Consider the following 22,197-nt stretch of genomic DNA (forward strand, 5'->3'; position numbering starts at 1 on the left):
AGTGTCCTAGTGAAAATCCTACATGTACATTATGGGCCATGACTGCTGATCCAGTTTGTGCCTGAATTGAAGTAAGCATCAGGAGCAATGAGGAGTCAAAGTAGGCCTTAAATTTCTTTAGTAAAATTTTTCATGTAGTTTGCTGGCCCATAAAAAGGGTTCCAAATTTTGCATAGGAACTTAGCACCAGAGGTTGTAATAATCCACAAAATTTCAGGCCCCTAACAGGGATCATTTGGCTGCAGTGCCCGGACAAAGGGGATGTTTTGTGTTGTGCAGAGCACAGAACACTAATAGTGACCTTCATTCAGCTGCCTTCAGCTCTTGAACCAATAGAGATCCAGCCGAAAAATTTTGCTTTGTTTGAGGCCTGAGCGAAAATTTATACAAAATTGTATTCAATTTGAAGGAGGTCGAGCATGGATGATTTTCTAAATTGGTCCACTTAACATGGAATGTCCCATATATTTCCCCCAAGAAAGGATGAGGTCGAATACATGGAACAATCACTGCATGAACCCAGGACTCCCCTGTCCACAGACAGGGTTATCCCTAAAATGGGGATGTATAGTTTCCAACACACTGCAACCAAAGGGGCCGATGTAATACAGTACGCTCAGCTGAGAGCACTATATAACTGGCAGTTGGACACGGGTTGAATAGGTACTAATCCACTCCCTAATGCAATAAGGGGATTAGCACCTATTCAACATGAGTCCAACATGGAGTGAGTCAAATAGCGCTAATCACATGCAAATGCATGTGACTGAGGCTATTAGTATTCACTCCAGATGCAAAAAAAAAAAGTGCATCTAGGACTCATCTAGCGCTCAGAAATTAACTCCTGCCTGGAGCAGGTGTTAATTGCTGAGCGCTCCTTAACCAGTACAGAAAAGCAGAAAAATCTGCTTTTCTCTACTGCCTCCTACTTAATATCGTTGCGATATTAAGTAGGAGGAAAAGTGAAACTAAATAAAGTTAAAAAAATAGAGAAAAAAAACCCACTGGTAGTCGGGTGCAGGAAACAGATGCTCAAATGACATCTGTTTCCTGAACCCCCTGGCTGTGCAGTGTTTATGAAAACTGACGCCGATAAACTCTGTGTCAGTTTTCCTAACTGGCGGACCGCCGATGTCAATCGGGTTCGCGTTAGCAAGGAGGCGCTAGGGGCGTGCAAGCAACCCTAGTGCCTCCTTACTAACATGACCTCCTAATTTAAATATTGCATGGCCTGGAGTGCGTTAAGAAAGTGGGCGCTGACTGTTCAGCACCTGCTTTCTACGCAAATTTATTGCATCGGCCCCAAAGAGTAGCACCTCTGTTGTAGGGTCTCTCGTCCCCCAATTCCCTCAGCCATGAATATGGTGATAGGTTGAAAAGCATACTTGCCAATTAGATGGACTAGAACCTTCCTTTTTGAGGTAGAGTCCCGCAGGCAATAATGAGTGGCAATATTGGTCCTCCACGAAAAACGCCCATTGAGCTCAGAAGGTATCAAAGGTGACTCCTGGATGGAAGAAACCTGTAATTTTCACCAGGGAGCTACCCCGAAGAGAGGAGACTCCTAGTTGGATGGAGAGACCGAATCTGGAATGGTTTCCTTGCGAACTAGACCTGCTGTGCCTTAGGACAACCTAAGGAGAGCTCTACCGCCCAACCAGCTCTCAGATCCTGTGAGGAACTGAGAGCAACTGCCAGCCAGTCAGAAGCAGTGACATCTCTTCTCTGGGAAACGAAGAACGAGGGCTGGACAACCAGGCGTCCAGAGGGGGACCCGTAAGGTTCAGCCTGGAAACCCAATCATATCTCTCCCACCCTGAAGGGACAGAAAACCAACAGAAATTGGCACCTCACGATCCCGAAAAACCTAGGGGGTTGAAAAACATAGTCCTCTTCTGAGGAAGGAGAAGACCCCTGACATCCACTCCCACAGGAGTTCAACAAGGGACACAGTCTTAGGTCAGACCTGTGGCTGCGTCGTACAACTTGCTGTGCTCGCCATGAGGAAACACACACACACAACCATACAGTAGAGGGCAACTGGAATAGTACCCTGTGCTGTAAAAGCATGCTGATTAGTTCTCATACAGTGGTATCCCATCCTACAGATGGTGGCACACCTACAAACCCACCATACAGGGTGAAGTTAAATAATGGCACTTACCACTGCTCTCTGCAGGACAGGAGGAGGACAATTTTCAAAAGCATTTACACAGGTAAAAAGTTTGAATTAAATTAAGCTTTACCTCCCTCCCCGTGGCTAAAATTCCACATGTTGAGATATGGTGTCCCCAGGGGAGTGTTTAGTTAGGGGGTGATAAAGAATGCATATAGATTGTATTTAATCGTACATGCGTCATTTGCCATGAAAACAATTCCCACAGAAAAAGAAGGAGCAAATGAATACCTGCAGTAAGTTTCCAATCAAAAGTATGGCACATATTTTTGCTTTGAAAACTGGTACAAAGTCTGTGGGTTAAAAGTGCCCACAGAGTTTGTCCCAGAGTAAACAGTTTGAAAACTGCTCCTTAAAAAAGCAATTTACTTTTCAGAAACTCTAGACATCTCCTGTGTATGTTCATAATGAAACTTACACATACCAAGTCATCACTCTCCAGGGTAAGTTGATCAGATAGCTCAAAGTCATAAGGAACAAGTGGAGCTAGTCCTGGCTTCACTCCAGGAGCATCTATGAATGTACAGTCTTCCTTTTCAGTTCTTAGATGAAAAAGGATAAAACCAAGATCGGCTCGGCCTGTTGCTCATTACATGGAGTTATCTGTCCAACTAATTACTTGGTGAACTGTTGCTTCCCACTTCTAGGTTACATTTAATTTTCATGACAGACACAGAAACATTTTCATGTCCACTGAAATCCAAAAAGAATGTGGCAATATAGTTTAAAAAGCTTAAAGAGATATCTAAAGAAAAAAACAAAACGTTTTGACTTACCTTGCTCGTTTAGGTGGCGGCTGGTGACTGGGTTCATTTTGCTTCTGTTTAAGAGGTAATCTTATGCTCTGCAGTTAAAACCATAACGTTTTTATTATGTATATAAAGTGCCAAACCTCAGCAATTCACATGAAGCTAAAGTACTATTTACATATGCCATGATATATGTTCAAATGAAAAAATAAATACGATTTTATTCATATGATACTTAATGGCTCAGTTCACAAAGAATTTATTAAAAAAACAAACCTTGACTTTTGATTGTTAACACTGTACACATTCCCCTAATATACAAACTTATTTTTGACATATATAAAATGTGATTACACTTGCAGAGATGCTGGAAAGCTAACCTCTTTTTTTAAATCAATTTCTGAAAATTATTTTTAATGACTGGCTAAAGTCAAATGCTTCATATGCTATAAGATGCTCTTCACACTCTTACAAATCTTCTGCTGTGTGACTAAACTTTACAGTGCAAAAGCTGCTCTTAAACAGCCAGGGACTGTGGCACTAGCCTTTCAACAAAGGAAGAAGTGAAAACCAAGCATATGCATGGATTTTCTAGTATATTTCAATATTACCCTATTGAAAATGAATTGAACCTCATCAGATTCTAGTCATTCATAACAGCAAAACGTATAGGATGATAGTGGACCTGCTTTCCAAGTTTTAAGCCAATCAGTGCAGTTTAGCAGAAATTTTGGTGCTTTGTGACAAACTGAATAGCTTCTACAACACTTTTGCATAGTGTTGAAACGTGATAAAAGCTGCTTTGTTCTGTCCTAACACCATGAGTAACCTATACAATGTGACCATTTTTCTTTTTTTAATTCTTTATTTATATATTTTCAATTTACAAACAAGAATGCTTGCATCGAAAAGAAAACAACTGGATAAATTGATAAACCAAGTCCAAAAATAGATATTTAACAAAGAAAAATACACAATAATTATCCAATCAATATACGTACAAAAATGCTAGGGAGGGAAGATAGGAAATCAAGGGGAGAAACAAGGAGAACTATAATATGGTAAAGGCATTAACATAGTGTTACTCCACCAGCACTAAAACAAAACATTTAACCTCTATTCCCTTAGGTTGCAGGGGACGAAGTAGTTGGCCTACGAGCTTCTATAAATTGGCGTATTTGATCCGGTTGAAAGAAAATAAAACATTTGTCACCCCTCTTAACCACACATTTATAGGGGGTAACGTAAGGTAAAGGAATAACCTAAAAAAATAATAGTTTGCCTGAAGGAAAGAAACTCTCTCTTCTCCTCACTTGTGTAACCTGAGCTAAATCTGGATATATCCTTACTACTTGACCATAATAAGATACTGGAAAATTCCTGAAGAACTTACGCATACCACTATTTAAATCTAAAACAGAAATAAATGACACCAGCAAAGTATTTCTATCAAGTACTTCCAAATGAGAGTTTTCTAAAAAGCTGGACACATTTTCAGGAATTGGAACTCCAGCGGCTGATCCTGAAGAAGATCTTCTACTAAGGAAACGCCAACAATTAAATTATCTTCAGAGAAGCCAAGAACTTCTAACAGGAACCACTTCAAAGTTGTAAAAGGAATGTCACCAGCTATTTTGGGAAAGTTCAGGATTCGCAAATTGAAACGTCTAACATTATTTTCAAGAACCTCCAAGCGTCTAGAGCAAGCCATCTGCTCTTTTACAGTGGCAACATTAAGTACTTGAATGGACTGAATCCTATTTTCAGCCTCCAAAATCCTATTAGATGCAGCACTGGCTTGTTCTTGAACCTCAAGAATTTTCTGATGCAAATTGTAAGAGAGAGAGTCCATTTTATTTTCAAGGCATCTTAAAGAAGACCCGAAGCCTGCTACTAAATCTTCATAACCGGCAACCGCGGCGGAGTCGCGTTAGCACGGAGGCGCTAAGGTCGCGCAAGTGACCCTAGCGCCTCCTTGCTAGCGCAACCCCCTAATTTGGGTATAGCATGGTGCCCCCCCCCCCCTTGCAGGCGCCATGCGCACATTAAGAAAGCAGGCGCGGACTTTTCAGCGCCCGCTTTCCGCACTTTTTATTGCATCGTCCCCACTGAGTGCCCCTTGCCTCATTACTTCTGCATAATTATGTAAAGTTCGTCCTGCCAGCTGGTCCCCATGCTGCAGCAGCCCCTCCCTTTCCCAGCAATCTCTCTCCAGGAGACTCACTGAAACAAAAGATGCAAAGTACAGACTTGAGGTAACTATATCACTTACAACATATATATTATATTTACATGCACTGTTCTGGTGCCAACCAGAAAACCCTGCAAAAAAAGCAAAAATGACACTTGGAACACATATGGTATTAGGCCTAGAGTAACACATGCTCAGTATGAGTTTGGTCCTTAGAAACCATTGAGTAAACTGAACTACAATTACAATACAGTAAATCTCCCATATCAAAACAGCACTGCCAGTACTCAAACAGTAACAACCTACTTATGAAAAGGAAAATGAAAATATTACACCAGACCCTAGAACACCAATACACCTCCTAGGAAAACAGATCAAGCTAGTCTGCTGTAGCTTTCAACACAAACTATACGCCAGCAGAATATCTCACCTTGGTCACACATGCAGAACAAAGACAGACCCTCATCAAAAAGGAGACCATAAAATGTAAAAAGAAGCGTGCACACGGAAAAGTTAACTGGAAACTGCAACAAGCCAGACTCTATATACAGTGCAACAATGGAGAAAGAGAAACTTCCCCATTCCATAGAAAACATCAAACAATAAAATCAAGAAATGTAAAATATCAATCATAATAGAAAAACTATACTAATAAAAAGAAACAGTTGACAAATAGAACAGACAATAAAACATTTCAAAACAGCACACATCAAATAACACCTAATAATTAAGACTAATAAGGATTTAAAAAAAAATCACCCATCCTCCGTATCTGGAAACAACTTTTAGTAATTCTAAGATTGTTGTGGATTAGTTTGGGGGGGGGCAGGGAGGCCAGAAGGGGATGGAGGGTGTACAAACTTTCTCTTCCCGTTAACACACATTAACATACATATGTTCACTCTCACATATGCTCTTATATTACTCACCGACTCACTCGCACACACATGCTCACTGACACACATTTTTCCACACACCTACTCATATACTCTTCTTCCATTCAGAATGCACAAGCGGTGACACTGGTGGTCAGGAGGGGTCCAGCCAGGGCCCAATGAGAACAGGCGGAGGTGTCCCTCGGTTTGGGGTGGGCCAAGCTGGAAGACCTCAATGCTTTATTATTTTTTGCCAGGACCAAACATGAGAGGGACTGGTGACAGAGGAAAGCAGTGAGACGCATTCAGTTGGTGGTGAAGCAGCAGTGGGCGGCCTGCCTGCTGCCAGGAGTGGTTGGGTCGGTGTACGGGGAAGCGGTGACAGGTGCGTTTCCCACCGTGTAGTAATGGTGGTGGTCTGATAGGAGTCTAAAGGGAGCAGGTACTGCTGCCACAGGGAAAACTAAACCAGGCAACAGTGAGTGGAGGCAAGAGTCGAGGGTGGCTCCTGCTGTTCAGGAACAGCTGCTGGGGGACCTGGAGTTGGTAACAGCGGCTCCGTTAGTCATGTGGTTGATGCAGCCAACACCAACCACATGACTGGCCTGATCAGTCCACTAGGGCATGCCCAAAGACCCGATAGGCTTATCTAGCCCTGTACTTATTGGTTTATATCACAGCAGCAATAAAAATAAATAATAAATAAAACATTTCTAAAACAGACCTACGCCCATCCCTGAGTTTGTTCTCCAACTTGGTCCCTGAATACATTCTCTCCAGTTCCTGAGCATCTCTCTCTCTCTCTTTTTTCCACCATTTCCTCCCGCTCAGTCTCCCAAGCCATACTCTAATCCACTACCTACTGTCCGACTCAGTCCTGTAGTCCTCATTCTCCCCTTCCCATCTGGGACTTTACTCACTCAGTTCCCAGTCTCGTTTACCCTCCCACTCAGTTCTTGAATTCACTCTTCTCCTTGATCTCTCTCTCCCTCTCCAACCCTAGCCTCCCAGTCCATGCTCTCCGTCTCCCCGCAGTCAAGCCCAGAATCCACACTCTAAACCTCTCCCTCCCCAGCCCCACTCAATTGTGATCCCTGTCCTCCCCTCCTCCACTGGACCTCTCTCTGCAGCCCCGCCCCCACTAAAACCAGCAGCACTGGCAGCTTACTTCTGACCTGCTCCTCTTGCAACGTGGTAAAGAAATCTTCCATTCAAATCACTGATTCGCAAAGGAGCAACAGCTGCCAGCGGCAGAACATAGGACCAGATTACAGGCATGCCACCAGCACCGGGCATCTACATGCTGGGGCCAGAAGGGGGAGGGGTGAGGGAGTCTTTTTGAGGGGAGCTCATGCTTTTTGGGAGGTTTTAGATAGTAGCATGCAGAACAGCAGGAGACCGATGTGCATGGTTTACTAACTAAGCTTTCTGAATCAGCAGCAGGTAGAGAGAAAGGAAAGAGACAGGACTCCATATCCATTGCTATAGATGAACTGCAGCTGGAACTCATGATCTTGGATCAGGACCATAAAATACCTGTTCACAATTCAGATGAGGTTTATTAGATTAAGGATAATGAGTAAAAGTAATCCAGAAAAAAAAAAAAAAGCCAGAACAATAAAGTGCCCAATCCTGATTTTCAGCCCCATTTCACAGTAAAATAGCCACAAAAAGCATCAGACAGCAGGGCTAGTTTAAGCTCTGCAGTTAATTGTAGCTTTGAGGAGACAGGTGCTGCTTCTGGACCTTTTCATCTCTGGCTCAGTGACACCACATCCTGCCAGAGGCAGACTGATCAATAGGCCAATCTGCCTCTTGGCCTGCACCTGATCCTGCAGTGGCGTGACTCTACGAAGGCCCACTTTCCTGTCTTCTTCCACTGCCATCTCCCTCTCTCGATTAAGATAGAGACCACAAAGCCCAGTTTTGAGTCCTCTTCTTGTCTTAATCAAGAGAGGGAGCACGGTAATAGAAGAAGGCAGGAAACTGGGACCGTGATAGAGCCACGGGACTGGCATCACAACAACAGAGGGGTTTTTTTCTCTATACTATCGTTCCTAATGCAGCAACAGGCAATAGAAAAGAGGCACTGAGCTGGTTTAGCAGATACCTGCTGGCTTTGAACTACAGAAGCAAAACCGAAACCAAAAGAGAAAACTGCATTTGTGAAACTTCAACACTACAACTATACTACTCACCACTACGGTACGGGACACTCAGCAGAGAGGAGCAAGGCAAGATGTCCAGGAATGGAGAGGAGACCACGTGACCAGTGTTGACTGGCCCACGGGGCATGCCTGATCCCCCGAAAGGCCAATCCGTCCTGATCAAGGTCATATTATTACATCACTGTTTTAGACCTATTGAGAGGAAGTAGCCTCATAAAAAATGTTAGAAGAAAAGGCAGACTAGAAGAGTCCTCTCACAAGTGCTTGGATAGATAAAACTGGTTTGTATATGATGATAGTAGTATCCTCTGTAGAGAGCAGGATAAATTAGCCATGACACACAGGTAACATCTGACAGCACCGAACAGACCCTTCTCTCTAGCTCAGCGAAGTTTTTACCGCACGCATGCTGCTTCGTGAGCTCCTTGATCCATTTGTAGAGCTTAGCTTTAGCTGAAGGGAGGCGGGCAGGTATGAAGCATGGCTCATTCATCCTGCTGTTCACAGAGAACACCATTTACAGTGAGTGAACATTCATTCTTCGTTGACAAGCAGGGCTGTATTTGCCATGACATGTGGGGAGCCCCAAGCTGACGGTTGCACTGTGGAGCACTTACTGAATGGGCAATATGGCTTCCTCGTGGAGAATGGTCTATGGGTGAACAGGCTGTACAAAATTGTACAAAAATTACTGTCACTTCTTGAAAGATATAAAGATGTGAACCAACAACCAAGATGCAGCTTTGAAGATGTTTTCAATAGAAACATGTCTCAGATGAGCAACTGAAGTGGCCATTGCTCTCACTTGATGAGCCTCGACCGAATCTGTGGTGCAGAGGCCAGCCAGCTCATAGCAGTATGCAATACAGTTGGAAATGGGACGTAATGCAACTGAAATACCCATTCTGTTGAGATCATAAGACACAAATGGCTAAGAAACCGGATGATGAGGCTGAGTTCTCTTCAAGTACTAAGATAGGGTCCTTTTGCAATTCAGAGTATGAAGGGCCTTTTCCCCTTTATGTGCATGAGGTTTTGAAAATAAATCTGGGTAACAATAGCCTGATTCAAATGAAGAGCGGAAACTACTTTGGGAAGAAATTTTGGATGGACAGGATGCCCCTTCTCTGTTGTGGAAGAACTGAAGGTAAGGCTAATACGAGACTAAAGCTTGAAGTTCACCGATTCCTCTAGCTGAAGTGATAATCACAAGAACCACCGCTTTCCATGTAAGAAACTTCAGTGATTCCGAGTCCCAACAGTTTGTAAGAAGGATTCATCAGTTGTGCCAATACGATTTAGAGGTCCCAAGGCACAGGAGATTTGGAAACTGGTGGTTTTGCATGCCATAAACCTTTCATGGAGCTGGATACCAAGGGATGAAGGGAGATCAGTTTACTCTCCACTTGGGGGGCTGATTTGCATCTATAGTGCTAAGGTTTGCTCTCACTGATGACGTGGTGAGTCACAGCTATGCTCACAGAAGGTAAGGTAAGAAGAATTCCTCCCTTTCTCTTCCTCCCCATGGCCAGGCAAAGTAAATTCACAAAGAAATCTAAGAGGCAGAGCTCATACAGCAATGTCAAAGCCCTTGGATGCCCTCTTAGATCCCTCTAGAGGTAGGATTCTGTTATGGTGATGGTTTGATCAGGCCATTTACTATCTCAAATAGTATCTTGATTGGGTTTGGACTTAAGCAATACAATGGGTAAAGTATGTGTTTTGGCCTTTGTTATGGTCTTATAGTATTTTGTTATAAGTAACTTACATTGCAATCCATCCTCTTTTGAGGAATGTTTTGCACCATTTTCTTTCTAGTTTTTGTCCTTGGTGTATTAGGGCTCAGAGTTCTTAGGATTACCAAAATGAGCATCTGTGGGGAGGGCACTAGACATTTCTTTTTTGTGGGGTTGGGGGCTAATTTTGTCTAAGGCTTTTGCTAGGTTTTCATTCCATATCTTTACGTGATCTGTTAAAGATAATGAATTCTCATCCATAGGGAGAAATCCTAGTGCATTTAGCAGATTTTCCAGGTCTGAGGTTTCTCATTCTATATCATTTACTAGGGATGTGAATCGTTTTAGGACGATTAAAATTATCGTCCGATAATTTTAATATCGTCTTAAACCGTTATGGAACACAATACAATAGAGATTCTAACGATTTATCGTTATAAATCGTTAGAATCGTGAGCCGGCACACTAAAACCCCCTAAAACCCACCCCCGACCCTTTAAATTAAATCCCCCACCCTCCCGAACCCCCCCCCCCCCAATGACTTAAATAACCTGCGGGTCCAGCGGCGGTCCGGAACGGCAGCGGTCCGGAACGGGCTCCTGCTCCTGAATCTTGTTGTCTTCAGCCGGCGCCATTTTCCAAAATGGCACCGAAAAATGGCGGCGGCCATAGACGAACACGATTGGACGGCAGGAGGTCCTTCCGGACCCCCGCTGGACTTTTGGCAAGTCTCGTGGGGGTCAGGAGGCCCCCCACAAGCTGGCCAAAAGTTCCTGGAGGTCCAGCGGGGGTCAGGGAGCGATTTCCCGCCGCGAATCGTTTTCGTACGGAAAATGGCGCCGGCAGGAGATCGACTGCAGGAGGTTGTTCAGCGAGGCGCCGGAACCCTCGCTGAACGACCTCCTGCAGTCGATCTCCTGCCGGCGCCATTTTCCGTACGAAAACGATTCGCGGCGGGAAATCGCTCCCTGACCCCCGCTGGACCTCCAGGAACTTTTGGCCAGCTTGTGGGGGGCCTCCTGACCCCCACGAGACTTGCCAAAAGTCCAGCGGGGGTCCGGAAGGACCTCCTGCCGTCCAATCGTGTTCGTCTATGGCCGCCGCCATTTTTCGGCGCCATTTTGGAAAATGGCGCCGGCTGAAGACAACAAGATTCAGGAGCAGGAGCCCGTTCCGGACCGCCGCTGGACCCGCAGGTTATTTAAGTCATTTGGGGGGGGTTCGGGAGGGTGGGGGATTTAATTTAAAGGGTCGGGGGTGGGTTTTAGGGGGTTTTAATGTGCCGGTTTTGCGATTTTTAGATTTTTAGATTTTTCACGATTTTTCACGATATTTTACCCCCCCAAACGGCAACAATACGATTCCCTCCCCCTCCCAGCCGAAATCGATCGTTAAGACGATCGAGGACACGATTCACATCCCTATCATTTACAAGTATCTATTCATATCTACTTGCTTGAAATCACAGCACAGAGAGATCAGCCAATGAGAGCATTATCATCTTAATACCGTGTGACTGATGTCCTGGGCTTTCCACTCATATGTGGAAGATCAAGTTTAGTAGGTGTCCCAGCACATGACTGGGGAATTTAACTGCCTAGGTAAGATGCAGTGTTGTCATGGTGACCAGAAAGCCTGCCATGTTGAAAGTCAGTTTTTCTGTAGTAAATTAGTCGTCAGTTTGATTAATCTTAGCATCCAATCTGTGATCAATTCTAGTAGTTCTTGAATGGGTGAGATATTTCAAGGCAGTAGGCAGACTATTAGAAGCCCTATTGCATTCTCACTTCCTAGTTGGCATTCTGAGTCCAGTATCTGTAGGAGTAAGATTTGGTGTAACTTGATAGTGTTTTGGGCCAGAATTGCTACTCCTCCACTACATTTTCTTGATCTGGATTTATGCATACTTGACAAATTCTCTGGGCATATTTCATTCAGTGAGATAACGCCTGCTTTATCTAGCCATGTTTCAGTTATAACCAGGATGCCTAGATTTAGTTTATTTATAGTGTCCTTGATCATTGGGTATTTCTTGTTGACTAATCTGGCATTCATTAAGCCTATGTGTCCATACATTATGCGTGACAAGTTATTTTGTAGATGGGCTACTGCCGTTGACGGGCAGCTTATGTATCTCTTTACTCTTTTCCTTATTATTGGATTAAGTGGTGGTCATGATTTCCTCTTTCCTATATCATTGGGATCGCAGAAGTCCCTGAAATCTTAGTTTTGAGGGGCAAGACACATTTCTATGGTGAGGTTTCTTTCGGTAAATACAATGGTTTATTCATCTGGACTGGTGCTTCTTGCTGCTGGAGGAGGGAGGAAAGCCTCTCCCCAGCCTGAGATCGAAGTGTCTGGTTAACTCCCCCTATCCTGCTACTGTGGCTTGTGTGGCTGGAGAATTACCATGAGAAGAGAGCTCCCCTGCGGGATTCTTGGTTAAAGCAGGAAGGAGCTCTTGAGGTTATGCTGCTGGCTAAGCTGTTGATGGTAGTTCTCCTGCTACCCAAGGTTCAGAATGACTGTGGGAGTGAATGCTGGCTCCTTCACTGTCATCCTCATTAACCATGGCAGAGGATGAGTTGTGCAGCTCACTTCAGCACAGAATGACACAGGGAAGCCATAAATGCACTAGAAACTAGCCAAAAGAATTCTAGGGCATTACCCTTCTGAATAACTTCCTGCATCCATGGGACCAAAGTCCGATAGGATGTTGGCAAATGTCCTCTTATCTCCTGAATCACAGACTGGGCCCCACAAATCTCATTGGGACATTTGAGAGGCACCTGACCCCAAACAGCTATCTTTTTCCCCTCTTTTGGAGGATCGAAAGGACTGATACCACCCAAATGACCGGGCTGTCTGAGAACCAAAAAACCTTCCTTACTTAAATTGTCAGGAATCCTGAAACTTATTCAAGGCTGGCAGAGACTGGGAAGAACCCTTGGGTTTGTCCTTTGGGAGCCTTGGTATCTTGAACTCACCTCAGGCCTTGGCTATCTTTTCAAGCTCATCTCCAAACAGCTATTCCTTATAGGCTAGCTGGTCAGATTCATCTTAGAAATAGAGTCAGAAGACCAATTTTAAAGCCAGAGAAGCCTCCTTGATGTCACTACCGACACCATTCCGCTGCCACCACTCACACTAGATTAAAGGAAATGTTTGCTGCTCCTGGAGAGACTCATCCACCAACTTTTCTTGAGCATGTTGTACCAGATGGAAACCGGACCTTGCCACAATATATGTGCAAGCTGCTTTCTGCAATGTCATACTGGCAGCTTCAGATGCCTTATTTAAGTCAGATTCTATCTTCCTGTTTTGTGCTGGAAAGGAGGCTCAACCCACTGTCTGGACTGATCCGGGTACGTACAGGGAAAATGGAGAAATGACAATGCCTCTGTATCATTCCATGGTGAGACCGTACCTTGAATACTGTGTGCAATTCTGGTCATGGCATCTCAAAAAATATATATAGTTGTACTGGACATAAGAACATGCCATACTGGGTTAGACCAAGGGTCCATCAAGCCCAGCATCCTGTTTCCAACAGTGGCCAATCCAGGCCATAAGAACCTGGCAAGTACCCAAAAACTAAGTCTATTCCATGTTACCGTTGCTAGTAATAGCGGTGGTTATTATCTAAGTCAACTTAATTAATAGCAGGTAATGGACTTCTTCTCCAAGAACTTTTCCAATCCTTTTCTAAACACAGCTATACTAACTACACTAACCACATCTTCTGGCAACAAATTCCAGAGTTTAATTGTGCGTTGAGTGAAAAAGAACTTTCTCCGATTAGTTTTAAATGTGCCACATGCTGACTTCATGGAGTGCCCCCTAGTCTATTATCCAAAAAAGTAAAAAAAAGATTCACATCTACCTGTTCTAGACCTCTCATGATTTTAAACACCTCTATCATATCCCCCCTCAGCTGTCTCGTCTCCAAGCTGAAAAGTCCTAACCTCTTTAGTCTTTCCTCATAGGGGAGCTGTTCCATTCCCTTTATCATTTTGGTCGCCCTTCTCTGTACCTTCTCCATCACAATTAAATCTTTTTTGAGATGCGGCGACTAGAATTGTAAACAGTATTGAAGGTGCAGTCTCACCATGGAGCGATACAGAGGCATTATGACATTTTCCACTTTATTCACCATTCCCTTTCTAATAATTCCCAACATTCTGTTTGCTTTTTTGACTGCCGCAGCACACTGAGCCAACGATTTCAATGTGTTATCCACTATGACGCCTAGATTTCTTTCTTGGGTAGTAGCACCTAATATGGAACTTAACATTGTGTAACTATAGCATGGGTTATTTTTCCTTATATGCATCACCTTGCACTTGTCCACATTAAATTTCATCTGCCATTTTGATGCCCAGTTTTCCAGCCTCACAAGGTCTTCCTGCAATTTATTACAGTCTGCTTGTGATTTAACTACTCTGAACAATTTTGTTATCATCTGCAAATTTGATTACCTCACTCGTCGTATTTCTTTCCAGATCATTTATAAATATATTGAAAAGTAAGGGTCCCAATACAGATCCTTGAGGCACTCCACTGCCCACTCCCTTCCACTAAGAAAATTGTCCATTTAATCCTACTCTCTGTTTCCTGTCTTTTAGCCAGTTTATAATCCACGAAAGGACATCGCCACCTATCCCATGACTTTTTATTTTTCCTAGAAGCCTCTCATGAGGAACTTTGTCAAATGCCTTCTGAAAATCCAAGTACACTACATCTACAGGTTCACCTTTATCCACATGTTTATTAACCCCTTCAAAAAAGTGAAGCAGATTTGTGAGGCAAGACTTGCCTTGGGTAAAGCCATGCTGACTTTGTTACATTAAACCATATCTTTCTATATGTTCTGTGATTTTGATGTTTAGAATACTTTCCACTATTTTTCCTGCACTGAAGTCAGGGTAACCGGTCTGTAGTTTCCTGGATCGCCCCTGGAGCCCTTTTTAAATATGGGGGTTACATTAGCTATCCTCCAGTCGTCAGGTACAATGGATGATTTTAATTTTTACTAATAGGTCTGAAATTTCGTTTTTTAGTTCCTTCTGAACTCTGGGGTGTATACCATCCGGTCCAGGTGATTTACTACTCTTCAGTTTGTCAATCAGGTCTACCACATCTTCTAGGTTCACCATGATTTGGTTCAGTCCATCTGAATCATTACCCATGAAAACCTTCTCCAGTATGGGTACCTCCCCAACATCCTCTTCAGTAAACACCGAAAAAAAGAAATCACGGAAGAGCTCCCCTATGAGGAAAGGCTAAAAAGGTTAGGGTTGTTTAGCTTGGAGAAGAGACAGCTGAGGGGAGATATGATAGAGGTCTATAAAATCGTAGGAGGTCTAGAATGGGTAAATATGAATCAGTAATTTACTCTTTCAGATCACAGGACTGGGGGGGCACTCCATGGAGTTAGCAAGTAGCACGTTTAAAACAAATTGGAGAAAATTCTTTTTCACTCAACACACAGGGGAATTTTAAAAGGGTTACACGTGTAAATCCTCAGGATTTACGCGTGTAATCACTCCTGCGCGTGCCGAGCCTATTTTGCATAGGCCCAGCGAAGCGCGCAAAGCCCCGGGACGCGCATATGTCCCAGGGCCTTGTGAAAGGGGTGGGGAAGGGGCCTCCGGCACAGCGGCCGTGCCGGGGGATTGAGTACTGGCAGCCTGCCGGCAGGCGTAATTTACAAAATAAAGGTGGGGGGAGGATTTAGGTAGGCTGGGGGGCGGGTGGAGCGCACTGTTAGCCCAGATTTGGACGTGCGTTTTCGACGTGCTAGCTTTACCTCTTATACAGTAAGGGGTGATAGCGCGTCAAAAATGCACGTCCAACCCCCCCCGAAACCAATAGTGCCCGCAACATGCAAATGCATGTTGATGGCCCTATTAGTTATTCCCGCGCGATACAGAAAGTAACGCCTGCCCAAAGGCTGGCATTAATTTCGGCCGGCTCCGGGGAAGTGTACAGAAAAGCAGAAAAGAAATGTTTTTCTGTACACCCTCCGACTTAATATCATAGTGATATTAAGTCGGAGGCCCCAAAAGTAAAAAAAAAAAGTAAAAATTAAAAAAAAAAAATTTTAAATCGGCCCGTGGGTCGGAAGACGGACGCTCAATTATGCCGGCGTCCGTTTTCTGAACCCGTGGCTGTCAGAGTGTTTGAGAACAGACGCCGGAAAAATTGAGCGTCGGCTGTCAAACCCACTGACAGCTGCCGCTCCTGACAAAAAGGAGGTGCTAGGGACGCGCTAGTGTCCCTAGCACCTCCTTTTACCGCGGGCCCTAATTTGCATAGGCCACCCTCCTGAATCGCGTGCCCAGGAGAGTGGCCTGTGCACGCACTGGGAGAGCAGGCACTTGCCAGCTCTCCCGCGTGTTTTTCTGTATCGGCCCGTTAGGGAATAGCCACTGCTATTACTGGCATTAGTAGTATGAGATCTATTTAATGTTTGGGTACTTGCCAGGTACTTGTAACCTGGATTTGCCACTGTTAGAAGCAGAATGCTGAGCTTGATGGACTTTCAGTCTGACCCAGTATGGAAGCTTCTTACGTTCTTATTTTAAAAGTTCAAACCTGGTGGTAGCTGATCAAAAGAACATGAGCAGCATTGCTCCCAACTGTCTCAAACTCTATTCAAATCCAGAAAGCCGCTGAAGGCAGAAAGCTGAGAACAGTGCATTTATATCAGTGTTGGAGGCACAGACTGGAACTGATTGCTTTCAAAAGGGAATTTTACTATAAATATTGTGACAGCATGAAAAAAAACAAACAGATTATAATGGCAAGCTTTGCTTTTGCTCTCTGATGAGTACGTGAAGACAGCTGAAAGAATGGTGTCAGACTGATTTGGCAGAAAGCAGGTACAGTAAGAAAAATCTTCAATGCCGCATAAGGCATTTATCCTAAATCTAGCTGACGGCTGTTTATTTAAAATTAGGTGTCCTGGTGCAAGCGAAGCTCTTAATAAATCAAGTGACATAAGGCACTGATAGTTCTTAAAAATTAAGGTCAACATGACAAGGATTAAGAAATTCAGTTTTACTGCCAGTACAAATAATGCCAAAAAAGCTACTAAATATAACTGGGCTCAATTCATAATTGCAACATAAATCTAACTTTTTAACAGAAAGCACTTTGTAGATGGTAAAACAAAATATGCTCAATCTTATTTTTGACACCAAACACTAGATGCAGGTATTCTACATGAGTTACATTACGGCAGAAACTGAGACAGGTTGGGGAAAAGGAACTAATGGAGGATGAATACAATAAATTTGAATTTACACAGTTATGCACTATGCACACACACGAGGACAAAATTCCAAAAAATGTAAATCAGTTGTCTAAAATTGCCCTCCCTCAATCCAGCTGGAAAGTCCATACATTATTCCACAATAACACCAATTAATTTTCTGTGCTGGATGCTTGCGCTGGGATAGGCCAAGATGGCACCAGTCTGGTAAATTTAGAGTAAAGTTCTACAGGGGCCTGAGCTCCAACAGCGGTAATTATGGTATGGAGGCAGTTTATCCTAGATTGAGAAGCAATGCAATTTAAAGAACTTAAAGAGAAATGCAGCTAAGCACACACTCTATGGATATGAAATTACTGTACTCTGAAGTGAAACCATGAACAGACACAAAACGGGAATTATTTTCTGCATATAGTGCGAGAGAAAGAAAATGACGGGCCTGATTTGCCAAAGCTTTTTGTCTCATTCTGTACCTATGGGGAAAAAAAGCTTAGTGAATCATACCCCGGGTCTGGCTCAGGGAAATAAGAGGGTGGAGGGAAAACTAAGGGGGGTCCATTTATCAAAATGCGCTAAGGCGTTTTCGCATGCGAAAATGTCTTTAATGCATGCGATAGCACCATATCGTATGGTGCGATGCAAATTTGGAAAAGAGGAGTTGGGGCGGGGAGTGGGTTGGGTATGCCAGTGTGCGAAGTGCTATTGCACAGACTTAACGCCAATTTTAACTACACCTTTTTGAATAGCATTACCAGGCGGTAAGGTTTGATCACATTTGGCGATATCTCCTGAAAGGCCTGTTTGAGTAGATTTTATTTATTTATTTATTTATTTAAATTCTTTTGATATACCGATGCTCAAGAGCCATGTCTTATCGCACCGGTTTACAATGAACTCAGGGTAAACCAATTAACACTGAAAGCGAAAGTTACATTACAACAGGGAAAGTCAAACAGGGCTGTTGGAAAAAAAGGATAGATTAACGATTTCTAACTGAAGAGCCGTGGTGGAAGCACGGAGAAGTTGTTTACATGGAAAAATAAAATACAATTTACACTTTATAATTTACACATGGAGAATTACACAGAGGGGTCGATTAGATTTAAAGCTCCCGGGGGGGGGGGGGGGGGGGGGGGGGAGAGAGAGAGGTAAATAGCGCAAATTGCAATAAACTGTAAATTAGCATAAACCACACCCCTTTTGCTATCGCATGCGATACTTATCGCATTTTGATAAATCCAGGCCTAAGGGAAGTAAACAAAAAGATGCTACAGAAATCCATCTTACTGAGAACTAGAGCACCTATTAATAGACTTTCAACAAGAAGTGACAGAAAGGACCTCTTATTGAGTAAATTATGTTGGCATAACTTCATAGTTACAGCAATATGAAAGCAGGGGAACAAAATTACTAGTAACAGCAATGGTTTCTGAGCTGGGAAAGAATTAAAACTTGAGAAGGAATGACGCCCAAAGAAGGAAGAGTTATAGAAGAAGCAGTGTAAGAAACGGAGAAGTTTACTGCTCCTCAAACTAAACAGAAAATGACTAGTCATCCTTCTGGATAGGGCAGGAAGACAGCTCGATATCTGATCAGAAACGGTGGAAGTTAAAAAAAAAAAAAAGTGCAGCATGCCTGAAATTCCAGTTCCTAGCATGGACAGCACATTATCACTCTCCAGAGCAAAATTCCACTTTCTTTGTACAGCAAGACAGCATCCACAGTTCAAGACAAGGCTTACTCCTTCCTCCTCCTACCACAAGATAACTAAGTCCATTGACTATGAACTTTCCCTTCCATCTGAATAGCCTAACATTTTTTTTTCTCTCTGCTAGAACAAAGAAAATAAATGAAAGCTAACTGAATAAAGTTAAGGCTCCTCACTTATAAAGCCAAAGAAAGGAAATGCCAATGCTGCATCATTTTATTTCACATGTTACCCATGCTATCATCATGTGACCTATGAATAACTATACTGTGTATGCATTACTATTACCTTCCAGCCACAGTTGATTACTATATTAGGGAGCACACTTTCTTCTTTTTTTTAGTAATCATCATCACACTTAAAAAGTCATGTTTCCAGCCACATCATTTAGAAATCCCCAATCTTTTTTAAAAGAAACAGAAACCCGGTAATTTATTTACTGTAAATACTAGAAACATTAAGTTAGCATACCAGTAAGAGTTCCGATGATACCTTTACTGGAACTCTCCAAGCATCTGTACAAATGAAAAAAGGTAAACTGCAGTTATCGTAATGAAACAACCATTTTACTACCTGATTATGTTCTTTCACGCATACAGCTGAATATTATTATCTCTTTGCTCAACAAGAACAGAATATTTACTGATCTCGTTAAATAAAGAATTCCAATGTATACTTACCTAGCAGGTTTGAAATCAGATGATGTGATGGCGCGAGAGGTTCTTGGAGATTAAATACTGTGTATCGATTGTGCTGCATCTGTCGTAGTGCTTCAAAGTTTCCAAGAAGAATGTCACAAAGCCATTGCGCATTGACACAGGGTATTCTCCATTCTTTAGCTTTCTCATACTTTAAACCATTTGGTCTTTTTGTACAAATAAAAAAAATGACCTCAGTTAAATATATGAGGTATTAGACATTTCCTGCATTGTGATCTAATGTTGCATCTTTAAATATTCAACCAATATTGCTAAAAGAACAGCTTTTGAAATGGCAGTGTTCCTAGACTGAAAACTAATCTGCTGTAGTCTCTATCCTTACCTGAGAACTTCAGAGCTTCATATAAAGAGAAGTTGCTTGCCTGTAACAGGTGTTCTCCACATAGACAGAACATCATAGGTGATATCATTCAATGACACTGACTCAGATGTGCTCTCTCAGAGATCGTAAAGGAAATTTTTCTGAGCATGCATGGGAAATTTCATGTGCGTTTCTTCAGTCTTTTCATTAGATAACATTCAACTCTACAGGGAGGTAGGTTGGACTGTGTGGCTGATTTGCTCTGCTGTCTACAGAAAAACACCTGTTACATGTAAGCATCTTTGCTTTCACAAAGGCAAATGGAGATTAAGTCCACACTCAATCATATATCAAAGAAAGTAGTGTCGAGAGATTAAGTAGTCTTTTCAGCTTTATAGGAATATATCTTTATCTTTATTATTCCACAGAAACTCCACAATTTTGGGTAAAATAATCAGCCGTGTTTCGCCCCACAGCTGCATCGGGAGGGACAGTAGACCACAATTTGAAAAGCTTTTTAACAGCGCATTCTGACAGAATTGGGTCTTCTGTCCCTCCCGATGCAGCCTGTGGGGCGAAATCCGGCTGATTATTTTACCCAAGATTGTGGAGTTTCTGTGGAATAATAAAGATGAAGATATATTCCTTTAAAGCTGTAAGGACTGCTTAATCTCTTGACACTCTGCTACTTTCTTAGATTATAGTCTCCACTCGTAATGAATGCGAAGCGCAAGGAGCCAATACATGAATCATGATTACAAGATTATGAATTACATTTGAAAAGAAAAGATTCAATGCTCTTGCGGTTTATGTTTGTACAAACAATATTGATATACAAAGCCAACAGCTTGATCAGCTAACCTGAGTCCAAAACATACATATCCCAAGCCCCTGAGGCAGCCGCTGTGAGGGCGGCGAAACTCGGCCAGAGTCGGGCTGTATTCATTTAGACTCGTCTCCACTTCAATAAAGAATTGAAAAAGATCTTGGCATCTAATCCTGCTGTGTTGGAGTGCAGCTTTGAGAAGAATGTAAGTAGTTTGATGGATTCATTTAAGTGGAATTGGGAAACTACTTTTGGCACGAACATTATTTTGTTCCTGAATATTTGTAAGAAAGGAGAATGAATTACTAATGCTTAAAGTTCATTTACTCTTGGAGCCAAGAAGATCAGTATGAGAAACAGTATGTTCTATTTAAAAAAAAATCTGAACTTATTGTTCACCATAGGCTCGAAGGGTGATTTCATTAGAGTTGAGAACACTAAGTTTAGATCTCGCTGCACTGGAGGCTCTTTTACAGGTGGGCATAAACTGTTTAGGCCTTTTATACATTTTTATATTATTCAAATTTTTGAAACTGGGAAATCATTTGATGGTTGACGATATGATGCTACAGCACTTAAATATATTCTGATGGAATTAGTTTTTCAATCAAGTTGGAAAGATGAAGAAAGTAATATAGCAATGTCAAAAATCACAACTAAATGGGTCTTGTTAATGGGCCTTACATACTGAAAATTTGTTCCATTTAAAGCCATAAGAATGTCTCATTGAAGGTTTTCTTGCTGCAAGCAATATTGCTTTAATCTCCACAGATAAACAAGGTTTCTAGAAATTGAAGCTCAACATCCATACTGTTTGTGCTAGTGATCGAAAGCTGAGGTAAAGAAATATGCCCTCGTTCTAAGACAGTAGATATGAAAAATTGGTAGATGGATTGGTTGAAAAATTGATAGTCTCTGTAGCCAAAGGAACTAAGCTTGATGTGGCCAGTATTGGGCTAATAAAAGTATTTGTGTCCCATCTTATAGAATTGTCTTTGCAATGAAGTGTTGGTGGAAAAGGGTGCTATTGACCTTGAAATTATAGAATTTTGTCCCCATGGTATCCAAAAGTTTGCATTCTTTTCCAGGAGAAATACTCAAATTTTAGACTCCTTTGCTTTTCCTAGTGCTAACTCCACCACTACATAATCATGTGGCAGCTGTACCTTTTTATGACCTGGGCATTTGTTGACCTTGTATTTGAGGGATAGGAGAGTATTCCAATATTTTGCTAGTAGATCCTTTAGAGGTTTGTGCACTGGCACTGCTGAGGATTGTTTTGGAGGCTTTATAAATTTTAGAATTCCTGATACCTCTGTTTGGTGTTCTCTTGTATTGAAAAGAACACTGTATGAATGCACATGCATCAGTGCAGCCATCACTGAGAACAGGTAAGAAATAACTTATTTAGCAGAGGTGGAGATCAGAAAGGGAGGGGCTAAGGGAACTAGTAGGAAGACAGAAAACAACTC

General features: G+C 42.5%; 1 protein-coding gene across 1 annotated transcript in view; it reads right to left on the reverse strand.

Moving 5' to 3' along the window:
* The window catches only part of PAXIP1 (PAX interacting protein 1), a 211,567-nt gene that overhangs the window by 44,225 nt on the left and 145,145 nt on the right, over window positions 1-22,197 (reverse strand). Inside the window, exons 12-14 of the mRNA XM_029588458.1 lie at window positions 19,560-19,744; window positions 19,351-19,394; window positions 2,953-3,020 (exon numbers count right to left, since the gene is read on the reverse strand). Of these exons, the coding sequence (XP_029444318.1) occupies window positions 2,953-3,020; window positions 19,351-19,394; window positions 19,560-19,744 (297 nt within the window). The remainder of the gene's footprint in view (window positions 1-2,952; window positions 3,021-19,350; window positions 19,395-19,559; window positions 19,745-22,197) is intronic.

The sequence above is a fragment of the Rhinatrema bivittatum genome, chromosome 2, assembly GCF_901001135.1.
Source record: "Rhinatrema bivittatum chromosome 2, aRhiBiv1.1, whole genome shotgun sequence".
Classification (NCBI taxonomy): Eukaryota; Metazoa; Chordata; class Amphibia; order Gymnophiona; family Rhinatrematidae; genus Rhinatrema; species Rhinatrema bivittatum.